Source organism: Chelonia mydas, chromosome 12 (assembly GCF_015237465.2).
Source record: "Chelonia mydas isolate rCheMyd1 chromosome 12, rCheMyd1.pri.v2, whole genome shotgun sequence".
NCBI classification, from domain to species: Eukaryota; Metazoa; Chordata; order Testudines; family Cheloniidae; genus Chelonia; species Chelonia mydas.
In genome coordinates, this window is record NC_051252.2 from 8064861 (window position 1) to 8076484 (window position 11624).

Consider the following 11624-nt stretch of genomic DNA (forward strand, 5'->3'; position numbering starts at 1 on the left):
GTTTTTCTGAGAGCGACAGTGACCCAGAACTCGTGTGTTCAGTTTGCTCTTGCAGTTATTGTCATTGCGTGCACGGTTACCACAACTGGAATGGAATTGCAGTCACTTCAGATACAAACTAGGCATATGTATGCATTGTTCTGAAAATCTGGGCCTTCGTCCTTCCATTAGGGCTCTTTTTTTAAGGCACTTTGCACACAGATTTTCACATTATAAATTTTGCTTTTTACAGGCCCATCAGATTCAAGAGATGTTCCCTCAGGTTCCTTACCATATAGTTCTACAGGATCTGCAGCTGACACGCTCGGTAGAAATAACAACGGACAACATCTTAGAGGGGCGCATCCAGGTACCTTTCCCAACACAGGTCAGTCATGAGATCATGTTCTGACAGGACCGTACTTTACCAATTGTCTAGATACATCACATGGATGAGAATGTTAAGAACGAGCTAGGAAAATGTAACGTTGATTCTTCAGTTCTTCCTTGTTTATTGTCCACTGTCAGTATCAAATGTTGGGTTAATGCAACATCATTGTTCGGATTTCTCTGGCATAAAAGTCAGGTAATTCCTACTGCCACCCTAACTGAGGTGCCCTTGCACAGAGTATAGCATTTAGTATTACAGGATAGGATTTAATTTGAATGCCTTACTATACTGTGTAAAATTGACTGGCACTCTGATGCTGTAGGTTCTGTGACTGTGATTATCTCAACTTCTCTGCCTATAAAATTACAACTGTATTGTTGTATTAACCCAGCTTTTTCATGGAATTTCCTTTCTTAAAGCTACAGAAACACCATGTTTTCACTCTCATATAGCAAAAATACCATATATGGGCTAAAAACAAATGTAAAAAATTTCATCTTAAATGGTAATTTGCTCAGAATGTTACAAAGCACCTCCTTGGTCACGTTGGTGTAGCATCATAACATTTGCGGCTGCTTTCTCTGCTGATGTGTGATTGAGCTATATCATTGGAGGGATGGGGGTATTACAAAGAAAGTAGTCAGCAAAATAATGTTCAGGTCTTATTACTTATTCTGGACTGCAATAAAACAATCTGGGAGCCCCGTTTCTGTTAGTAAGAATATTTAATTCTGGTGCTGCACACACCAGATACTGTAGGGTTACCTGGTATGTACCTTATATCAGTGTGTGTGGGGGGAAGCGGCTGTAATTCTGTCTCTCTCATATGGGTATTCTCTTTCTTGAGAATTTATCTGTTTGAAAGAAAGCACAGTGTGTTATGGGGTGTAAGGCAGATCTTGAAGTTATTCTTAGAACCTGCCTTGTATTTATTTATGCATTTCATGTAGCTTATTAAATCTGTGATGCTTGTGTTGCAGCGTCCAGATAGTGTTAGACCTGCGTCAAACAGTCCCGCGGAAAGGCATAATTCCGATCAGGAGGAAGCGGAAACTGCTACCCAGGTAAGCTGGCACAAAAAGCACAGGTGCACGATGGTAAAAGGAAACCAAGTTAACAGAGACATGAACTCAGACAGCAGAGAGTACCAGTAAATTCTGCCTGTGGGTATTACAGTGCCTGGGTCACTGATGCACATTGGTGACACCTGTACAGAAAATGTCAGGCTTCCGTTCTAAAGCACATTCGTCTTACGTGACTGTGACAGGATGGTTTTTCAAGGAGTTCTTCATCTTGTTTCATGTCTGAGGAAGGAAGGCTGTTGGGGAGTTGCAGAGCAGGGTTTCTTGCTATCCCTGTATTCTTTAGGGTGATCCCTTAAAGGGGAGGGTGGGAGCTCCACTCTTTATCTTCTCTGAGACTTTGGGGATGTTGTCCCTTTTAATGAGTGGATTTTTTTTCATGTATGGGGATTTTGTCATGTGGTTGTTGAGGGGCAGGGAGGGAGATAGATCTAGGGGGCATGGGGTGCCTATGAGTGAATGGGTACAAATGGGGGGGAGGGGAAGGGGAGGAAGGTAGTTAATTCTTTTCCTTTCTCTGACTTTCCCCAGAAGCAGAAGGAAAAACATTTCTTTCCCTCTTTAAGGAGTTAATAGAATGGTGCAAGTCGGCTAAACTAAAGCTTGGAGGAAAGATTAGAGTCTCTATTTGATTTGTTTTTAAGATTCTGTGTTTCCCTGACCTGAAATGGTTTTACCTTCCTCTGTAGTTGGATTTAGAAGGGAATGAATCATCAGATACAGAATTTTCTGGCCTCTGGCAGCCTTTAATAACGTGAATAGCCCCGCTGTGGCTAATTTAAGGGCAAGGTGCAGCAGTTTGCCATCAGCAGACCCCGAGGTAGCATAGGGTTTTATTTATATTTAAAGCCCTGAAGCAGAAGATATAACGGGGTCAGTATTGGCATGAGTTTCAAGTGGGAGGAAGACTCACAGAGGAGGAAAATCTGGAGTTGGATATAAAGTACTTGATTTTTCTTGTGTCACTTAAGGAAACCTCATCCTGTGTTTCTTTTGGGTTATTCTGATTTCTTGTGGTGTGTTAGTAAAATCATTTTAAAGGAAGGTCCTCTCATGTTCAGGAGCATCATTTTACAGATTTGCTCTAGCTTTGAATGTTCTGTGTTGCACCTGAACCTTTTTGGTTTCTGTGCTGACGTTCTGGATCTGTGTATGCCGATCGTCTGACTTGCTAACCCACCTGAAAAGCTTTAAAAGTTGCCTATATATGCGATGCTTTTGGAAATGCACATTCAAAGAGTGGCACGCTTCTTGGTCTGATTTAAAATACAGAACTTTACCCCAATTCAAACACTTTAATCTGAGCATATTGACTTGGGGGAGGATTGCAGAATTGGTAATGGACTAGGGATAATGATCTAGGGACTTTTTCTCCTGGAGATGACTGGGTGTGAATTTCATCCCAGTCATGACTGAAAGTTATCAGTGATGGCTGTGGGGTCTGTGGGAAGTGAGTTGGTGGTATCTATCCTTTTCCTACTGGACAGGCATCCATGGTGCAAAATGGGCACTTCTGACCATCTTATTAGAGGCCTAAACCAGTAAATGGGCCGTGGAGATTGAATTTCCCTCTCAACTTCCATATGTGTTTCCATCAGGTCAGGCTTGAATCAAGTTGGGGTCGTGTGAAGGAAGCTTGCAGTGCTGCTACTCAGCCTGTATCTGTTCTGTGCTTACAGAGAAGAGTCTTAAGTCTCCAGGGCTGTCAAGCCAGCCCCTTCTCTTCACATTAAATTCACCAAAACAATCGGACCATCCTTATTAGGACAAGAAGTAAAGGGCTTAATCTGGAGCAAGGGAGATTTGGATTAGGTATTAGGAAAAGCTTTCTAACCGTAAGGATACTTAAACACTGCAATAGATTATTATTGTGTTTTGGGATATTGCTCTCTCTCATACTACAATGGCTGAGATTTTAGTTAGGTTACCGGCTTCCTTCAAGAACAGTTGTCGGTCCCCAGCTCGAAGAACAGACTTTTGATGTTGATGGTCTTGCCTGTCTCAGCTTTCATTTTTTGAGTAACAGGGAGAAGGTTGTGGCACGGTATTCTTCAACCCTCGGACACTTTCGTTTTCCCTCCACTCTTTTCAGTCTTGCTTCAGTCCCCAGTAGGGCATAGATTCTTAGTCTCACTGGCTGATGACTTCCTAGCCATGGGTAAAGGTCAAAAAGGCGGGAGGCGGGAGTCCATACTGATTTTTCTAGGTCTGGCTGTTGGCTATGGGTTTGTGGTGACTGTCCTGTGGACCCTGGCTGAGGTGGAGGAGCTCATTCTAGGGTGCTTCCATTCTTTCATCTTGGAGATCCAAGGAAGTGAGGTTGCTCACTTGCTCCAAGGCTTTCTGAGGGGACCACAGAGTTCTGTTACATCACTCCTCCACCTCAGTGTGTAAGCAAGGCCCTCCTATTGATCTAGACCCCTCCATACTGTTACATGGCCCCAAAGGTCATGTACTGGTTTTCATAAAGAGGGATTTAAGGTTGCTGCAATAGTAGCACCATTATGTGATCTCGCTGTTGAAGTTTCATGTCTGATGGGCCTCTGCTGACGTCACATCAGTTGATGCCTTGCTGCTTGCGCTCCGAAGATGCTGGTATCGACGAGATGGGTGCGCTGATTCGTCCCCTACGGTTTAAAAATGACTTGCTTTGCCCACCAGCTGTTGAAATCTCTGCATTCCACAGTTTACAGCTTCCGCGTTCAAACTGTGGAGCTTTATACTCTCAGCAGGCTGCCATCAGCACAGCTGGATGTTGAAACAGACGCAGTTGATGATTTGGAGTCATAGCAGCTAGGCTGTAGAAACTGACATGAACGCTGTATTACCCCTCTGATGCATTTCAGTTGTCAGGGCAGTCTGCCTGGATGGCAAATGGTACCGAAGCTCTTCGGCTGTTCGCTCAGGTCATGCATTTCTTGAAGTTACCGTTGTTTTTTTTTGCTGACCTGATATGATCGGACATGATCCGTATAGGCTGATTTCTTCACCTAAAGTAGTTTAGCTGTGTCTTTGTTCATCAACTCAGTTTTCACATGAGCTTTGGTAGGCCATCTGTCCAGGGGAGTGAAGTACTGAATGCTTTGTTGGCGGTTGAGGCGGGTTCCTGTACGCAGTCCTTGTACTGCTGTGACGACTACTTCGCTCAGTTGGAAAAGCTGGAAAACTCTCCCAAATGCACAAGAATTCAAATCACAGCCTCTGCAGAAATCCTGCAAGTCGTGCTATGGACAACCCAGTTCTAAGCTTACGGAGCATTATGCACCCTCTGGAGTCTTGTTCACAGCTGCTTCATCAGAATGATGGTTCGAAACTTTACTCTCGTGCCAGCCTGCAAGAATATGGCTCCCTAGCGGATCCTGCTTTCAGAGAGCTCTTATTACAAGCAAGTAATTTTTTATGTCTCCAAGACTGTCATCAAATATGGTACAACAACTTTGTGCAGTGCCCACAAATTACACTGGGAAGCAATGGAGTCCTTAATGCCACATTTTCAGATGAAGGCTGGATTCCAAAATGTGTGGCGCTCGGTATGTTGCTATACTTCTATCTTGGAGTTTCTTGTAGCTCTCATCACAATTGTATCGAAGTGCTTCCCATGTAAATTAAATCTCCAGGCTGAGACCCTAGCAGACTTCATGGAGTTTTCTGTTCTTCTCCCCTCTCTGAGCAAGGAGACTCTTTGGAGAATACATTCCATCATCATACTGGAAATGCTTTGTCAGAGGAGTACCTGGAAAGTGGTCAGCCTCTATATTAATCTGATCTCAGGAAGCTCATTCCACAACTGAGTCACCTTGAGAGAGCTTTATCTCCAGCTTTCATGCCCTTACTCCTGGATTTTGTAATCCGAGTCTTTCCAGAGATGTCCTGGCAGGGTTGTAGATGAACATGTAGTTGCTGATGTACTTGGGTCCTTTCGCATTAAAGACTTTGAAGATTGGGGCCAATATAGGCCACCGTAACTTAACATGACAAACTCTGCAAGATGTTGCAAGTAAAAGAATTACTCGGTCAATCTGTTGTTAGCTTTGAATTTAGTTTAAAAAGGCTTAACCTTTTCTTCTTATATTGCTCATTATTAAAAGTGTTTTGGTGGTAAGAAAAATTCTGGGGTTGAATTTATTGTATCCTAAGGCTCGGTCCTGCAAGACGTGGTAAGTGCTTCCTTCAAGGAACTATGGCTGCTTAACTTAAATCATTGAGAGTGGAGAGTGTTAAACGATTTGCAGAATTAGGCGCCCTGTGATGATTTTCCTGTTTATCTGGAATAGTTGTTTCTGGGGGAAAGTAGAAATAGTTCTTTCTGGAGAGAAAGTATAGCCCAGTGGATAGAGCACTGGATTGGACTCAGGAGACTGTATTCTATTCCCAGCTGTTGGGTGACATTGGATAAGTAAGTTCACCACTCTGTGCCTCAGTTTCTCCATCTGTAAAATGGGGGATAATGATACTAAACTATGAAAAGCCTATGTAAGAGCTAAGTTGTGCTATTATTATAGACTCGTAGACTTTAAGGCCAGAAGGAACCATCATGATCATCTAGTGATTGTAGTCTGACCTCCTGCACATTGCAGGCCACAGAACCTCACCCACTCTCTCCTACAATAGACCCATTATCTCTGGCTAAGTTACTGAAGTCCTCACATCATGATTTTAAAGACTTAGAGTTACAGAGAATCCACCATTTACACTAGTTTAAACCTGCAAGTGACCCATGCCCCATGCTTCAGAGGAAGGTGAAAACCCCCCAGGGTCTCTGCCAATCTGACCTGGGAGGAAATTCCTTCCCAGCCCCAAATATGGCGATCAGTTAGACCCTGAGCAAGATCCACCAGCCAGACGCCGAGGAAAGAATTCTCTGTAGTGATTCAGAGTCCTCCCCGTCTAGTGTCCCATTATCGGCTGTTGGAGATATTTGCTGCTAGCAGTCACAGATAGACTACATGCTGTTGTAGGCAGTCTCATCATACCATTCCTTCCATAAACTTATCAAGCTCAGTCTTGAAGCCAGTTAGGTTTTTTGCCCCCACTGCTCCCCTTGGAACGCTGTTCCGGAACTTCAGTCCTCTGATGGTTAGAAACCTTGGTTGAATTATAATTCCCCCACTCCATGGTGGAATACAAGATTTCTCAGTTTGCAGTATTTTAGGGATTGAGATTATTGCTGATTTAAAGAAATATAGCAAAATGCCTTTATCATCAGAAGAGTGACTGTAAAAAAGAGCTTAATGTTGCTGTTACTCAGTTTACAAGTCAAAATAATATTTAAATGCTATCTCCAGTTGATGTTTGATCATCTAGTTTTGTCATTTGTGCTTGTATATTTCGGTGAATAATTACAATAGAATTTCTTGGCAACTTGGATGCACTAATAAAGAGTTTGATATATGATAGCAGATTCAGGTAGCTTCATTGAGGTGCATTTGCTCTTCCATGTTCAGTATACTAAGCAGATCCAGCTCACTCTGCAATAAACGGAACATATAATGGTTTCCAGCTTAGCTAGCATTGTAAATTTACACAGACCTTTACAACAGGTTGTGTGTATAATATGCTAAATAGAATGCCAAGAATGAAATTCCTGCCTTGAGGAGCTTACAAGTTAAAGGCACACACAGTACAGTTCAGGTAACAGAGTAGAGGGAAGATCTGACTCTGAAGATATGCAGGAAACAGAGATGCAACAACAAACTACTAGTGGTAGATGGGCTAGAGTTCCTTTTATAACCTTTATCACACTCTTGTTGCTCAGTTACAAAAAACGGGGGCCTGATTGTGCAGATCTAGCTCTTGGAAAACTGTTGAAGTCAGTGGCAGTTTGTGTGCATGTGGTCTGTAGGCTCTAAGAATTCTAAATCCAAAGGCACGAGACTGAGACCCAAGGAATTGGTGAATGCTAGTACTTATGAAATAGACTGAATTGCTGTTGGGGGTGGGTCTTGCTGTGAACTCTTTTTGCCTTTTAATTTTTCGCTTCTGTACTGTAAAGTGGGTCAGATGAGACCCTTCATTACATCACCTTTTGTGTTTGGCTTTTTAATCATCTGTAAAAAGCTGTGATTTGTGGGTTTGTTGTTTAATGTTTATTTTTAAATAGGGCAAGAGGTGCCACATTTTTGTGTTTGGAAATTAAACCAATCTCATAGCTAGTCTGTTCTCTGAATCCACAACCGAACTAATGATCTGACAGCTGAGATGTGATGCAGCTTTATAGAATTCTGACTCTTTTTAAATATGTTTTGGCTTGACCTGCTGCACATTTTGACTGGAATTTGTGAAGACGCCAAAAGGAATTAGCTACCTGAGTTGGCTGCCTTTTTCCCTTAAATTCCTTGAAAACCCCTGCACTTATTAATAGCTCCGAAAGGCTATAGCTTGTTGTTGTGATATAGAAACTCCCTGTTGTCAAATTTTACACTTTCCTATAAATTCCTTCTTTGCTTTCCTATCTTTATCCTAGACTGAGAGAGTGCCACTTGAACTCAGTCCGAGACTGGAAGAAATGGTGGAGTTCAGTGAAATGGAAGCGGAGCCCAGTGAGACAGAAGATTTTGAGGCCAGAGGAAGTCGCTTCTCCAAGTCCGTTGATGAAAGGCAGCGTATGTTAGTTCAGCGGAAGGAAGACCTGCTGCAGCAAGCTCGCAAGTATGCTCAATCCCTGACACGCAGTACTGTCCACTTAATTAGAGTGGTACCTTGTAAAGTGGATTTTGTCTGGACTTTTCCCCCCTGTCTTTATGTGTTTATGCAAAATACAATGGGAACAATAGCTGTATCTGCTGCAGCGGGATCAGGACTCTGTCTAATACAGCATCATTATCAAAAACACAATTGTGAAGTGCTGACTTAGGCCCATTTCTCAACAAGATGTGAATATAAACCTAGGGCCTTATCCAGAGTCCACTGAAATCAGTGGAATGACTTCCAGTGACTTCAGTGGGCTTTGGATCAGGCCCTTCATAAAGAAGAGAACCCAGTATCATTTACAAGTCTGCTGAGTCTTCTTCTAGTAAACCATCATCTTGCCTCCTGGCTGTGGCTGTGCCTGCATTCATACCTTACTATATCTGACACCACATGTCAAACACAGTTGTTTTCAAGTGTCGAGCAAGTTTTTGTTTCTGCTTAAGCACCAAGTGACATAGGTCAGTTATGGTACCCCTTACAAAAAACTCTACACAAAGTTCAACCCAGTCCCCTCCCCTGCCCCACAAAATATAGTGACTGGTTGTAAATGGATTCTTTTGGCTGCTAATAAATGTTTGCATATTGAACTGAACATTTTTTTTAATAAATTCTGCTCATATTAGTGAAGGCTGATAAATTCTGATAAATGCCAGGTGGGTATCAGTTGGTTGATGCACACAAATGCCCAGCGAGACCAAGTACCATACAACAAGATTATTTATTTATTTATTTATTTATTTATTTATTAGTGTTTGGTTCATTTCTATTGAACAAGTTTCTGTGCCAACTTTTACGAGCAAAACGTTAAACGGGCCTGCAAGAAGTGTATGCATGTTGTTTGCAGGTGCAGCCCTTTTTGTCAGCAAACAGACCCAGCTGCATTTTTTAAATACCTCCTTTTGTGTTCAGATGGAACATAGCCTGAAGACTTGTGGGTGCATTTTAAGAGTCTCTTGAGAAATTTGTCCTCAGATATACCTGTCCCCAGACACATCTTCCCTCAAATCCTAAATTTTGCTCAGAGAGGCAAATTATTTTTTCTTTCCTATTTAAAACTACTAGTTCACTTCTCGTATCTTTAGATCTGTTGTAGATTCAAAACTGTTGCTTTTAACACTAATTTTAAAATGCAGCAGGATGTCATCTCTGGAAGCTGCTTTCTTGTATATTTTTGATAATCTAACACTTTACATCTTAAGAGCACCTTCCATCCAAAGGTCTCCTAGGACTCACAAATGTTCATGAACTAATCCTTGTGAGATAGGTACTACCACCGTTTAATGAAGGGGACATGGAGAGACAGAGAGGTTAAGTCACTTGCCCTAAGCCACACAGTGAATTGGTGTGAGAAATTGGAATAGAACCTGGATCTTTAGACTCCCAGTTCCGTGCTTTAACCAGAAAGTTAACTATATAAAGTGCATGGTAGATAATGTAGTCCTCTTCCTGGTAACCATAGCAAGAGTCCGGGTTTACGCTGCTCATGGATCTGCAGTTGAGGTATTTTTCCACTTTCCCTAACCCTAAACCCTCCCTTGCTTTTCGGAATGATAAACCCTGAATGGCCACGTTTCAGAGCCAAAATCAGCCAGTCTGTTGTTTTGACCCATCTTTTCCCTTTATCCTTGTAGGCGTTATTTAAACAAAACCTCTGATGAGGACTCCACCTCCGAGAGCCCCTTTCTGTCTGAGGGTGCTGCCTCTGACCCCGTCACCGTGCGCCGCAGAATGTTAGCCGCTGCTGCCGAACGGAGACTGCAGATGCAACAGACCTTGTAGTACTCTCTGCTGCTGCCCCCACCGCCTCCTCACGAGCAATGTTGAAATAAATAAATAAATAAAACCCTGCACTCTTCATACCAGCAGGAAGTCTCTCTTCCGAGCTCAGCTCGCTGTGCTGATGAGTGAGCTGGCTGCGTCTCTGCTGTATAAAGCATGTGGTCTAATAGTGTTTGGACAGCTGACAGATTTAACCTTTTCTTTGGGTAATATTTTCTATGTGACACTTATCCCCTTCACAAACAAATGCAGTTTTTAAGGCTTGGGCGTGATTTCTGCTGCTAGCATAAGGTGCAGGCCTGCGGCAGAGGCAAGGGAAAGACTGCCGCCTCGACTAACAGCTGTTTGCATAGGTCGCTGAAGGTGCTTGCGTGTTTAGCTTGAGATCGTCCAAGGGGAGTATTAGAAGAAAGAATTGAAGTGTTGAGATTCACAGTGAACCCCATCTTAAGTCAGCAGGCAGCTGCCGCCACGGCCAAGTCACTGTACATATCAAGAATGAGTTAAAAATGTTACATAGGCCTGCTCGGACACCGATAAATGCTGGAATGTGGGAGCAGCGCATTGGATGGTCACGGTTGTCTAGCTACGAAACTTAAAAGTAAAGCATGAGTTGTACAGTGAGGTGCTAGCTCATGTTGGTCTCAATAAAACAATTTATTTGACCCTTTCTGAGCTCCTCCTCACTTCCCATTTCTAGCTCTGCTCACTCCCTGGAGTTTTTATTTTTCTATGCATTTCATTGCCAGCAGCAGATGGGTGGCTGAGAAGAGTAAAGCTAAAAAGGGGGTACCAGGCAAATAGATTAGAAATTTGAAATCAGTGTTACAATATGTTGGTGGAACGTAGTTGAAACCTACAAGTTTGGTCTCTCGAGTGACATAGAAAGAAGGGTCCATACACGGATGGATGGGACTTTATTGACGAGACAAGTGATAGCTACAGTATCTTGCTTTTTATTTTTTTAAGCCTGCATTGTGTAGTAGTGTACCCATTAGTTTAATCGAACGTACAGACACAAGAATCAAGGCTGCTGGACTTTAGGTTAGCTGTGAACAAATCCCCCAACTTTTTCTCAAAAAATTTAAAGGCCTTTTGACTTTAGACTCATTTGAAAACTACAATCCTAGGTTACATAGCTGAGTTTTACATGGCAGTGGCTTAATTTTAAATGTTTTGAGGAGTGTCTTCTAGTATCACTGTCCTTTGGAAGCAGCCCAGTATTACCTAGAATTATTGGTAATTTTTTTTTTACTGCTGGTTTTTAGGACATTTAAGTGAATTTAATGAAAGGATGAATCGCAGAAATGTTTTGGTGAAGAAGATAATTTATTTTGATAAATCTCTTTGGAATGCCTTACCTTGCAATGCTGTTAGTAAACTTTAAAATATTTGTGTGTAAGAGAGATTTGGGTTTGCTCAGTGCACAGCTGTTTGTTTTATTGTTTAAAAAAATTAAAAAACAACAACACCCCTCTTGATCAGTGTTGGAAATTGTCCTGAAGTTTCTTTAATACAACTTTCCTTATTCCCAGTGCATCACTGTTATAGAGGTGGCCTGGTTTAGGTCTTGTGTAGCCGTTAAAGTAAGGTCACCTCCTTTGCTAAAAGGAGAGGGAACATTTTTGCTTAACTCCAGGCTTTTGGAGACTTTCTCCTAACTTCAGCTGTGCAGAAGCTGTTGGTGCTAGAACCCATGAGTG

The 11624-nt window shown here is 42.3% G+C and overlaps 1 protein-coding gene across 3 annotated transcripts in view; it reads left to right on the forward strand.

Annotated features, from left to right (window-relative positions):
* Nucleotides 1-11402, forward strand: part of AMFR (autocrine motility factor receptor) — a 37459-nt gene extending 26057 nt beyond the window's left edge. Inside the window, exons 12-15 of one of the 3 annotated variants that reach the window (XM_043526434.1) lie at nt 233-367; nt 1351-1434; nt 7916-8100; nt 9774-11402. In XM_043526434.1, coding sequence (XP_043382369.1) covers nt 233-367; nt 1351-1434; nt 7916-8100; nt 9774-9921 — 552 coding nt within the window. In that variant the 3' untranslated portion in view covers nt 9922-11402. The remainder of the gene's footprint in view (nt 1-232; nt 368-1350; nt 1435-7915; nt 8101-9773) is intronic. The other 2 variants (XM_037877741.2, XM_043526435.1) reach the window with 2 other exon arrangements.
* The last annotated feature ends 222 nt before the right edge of the window (nt 11403-11624 follow it).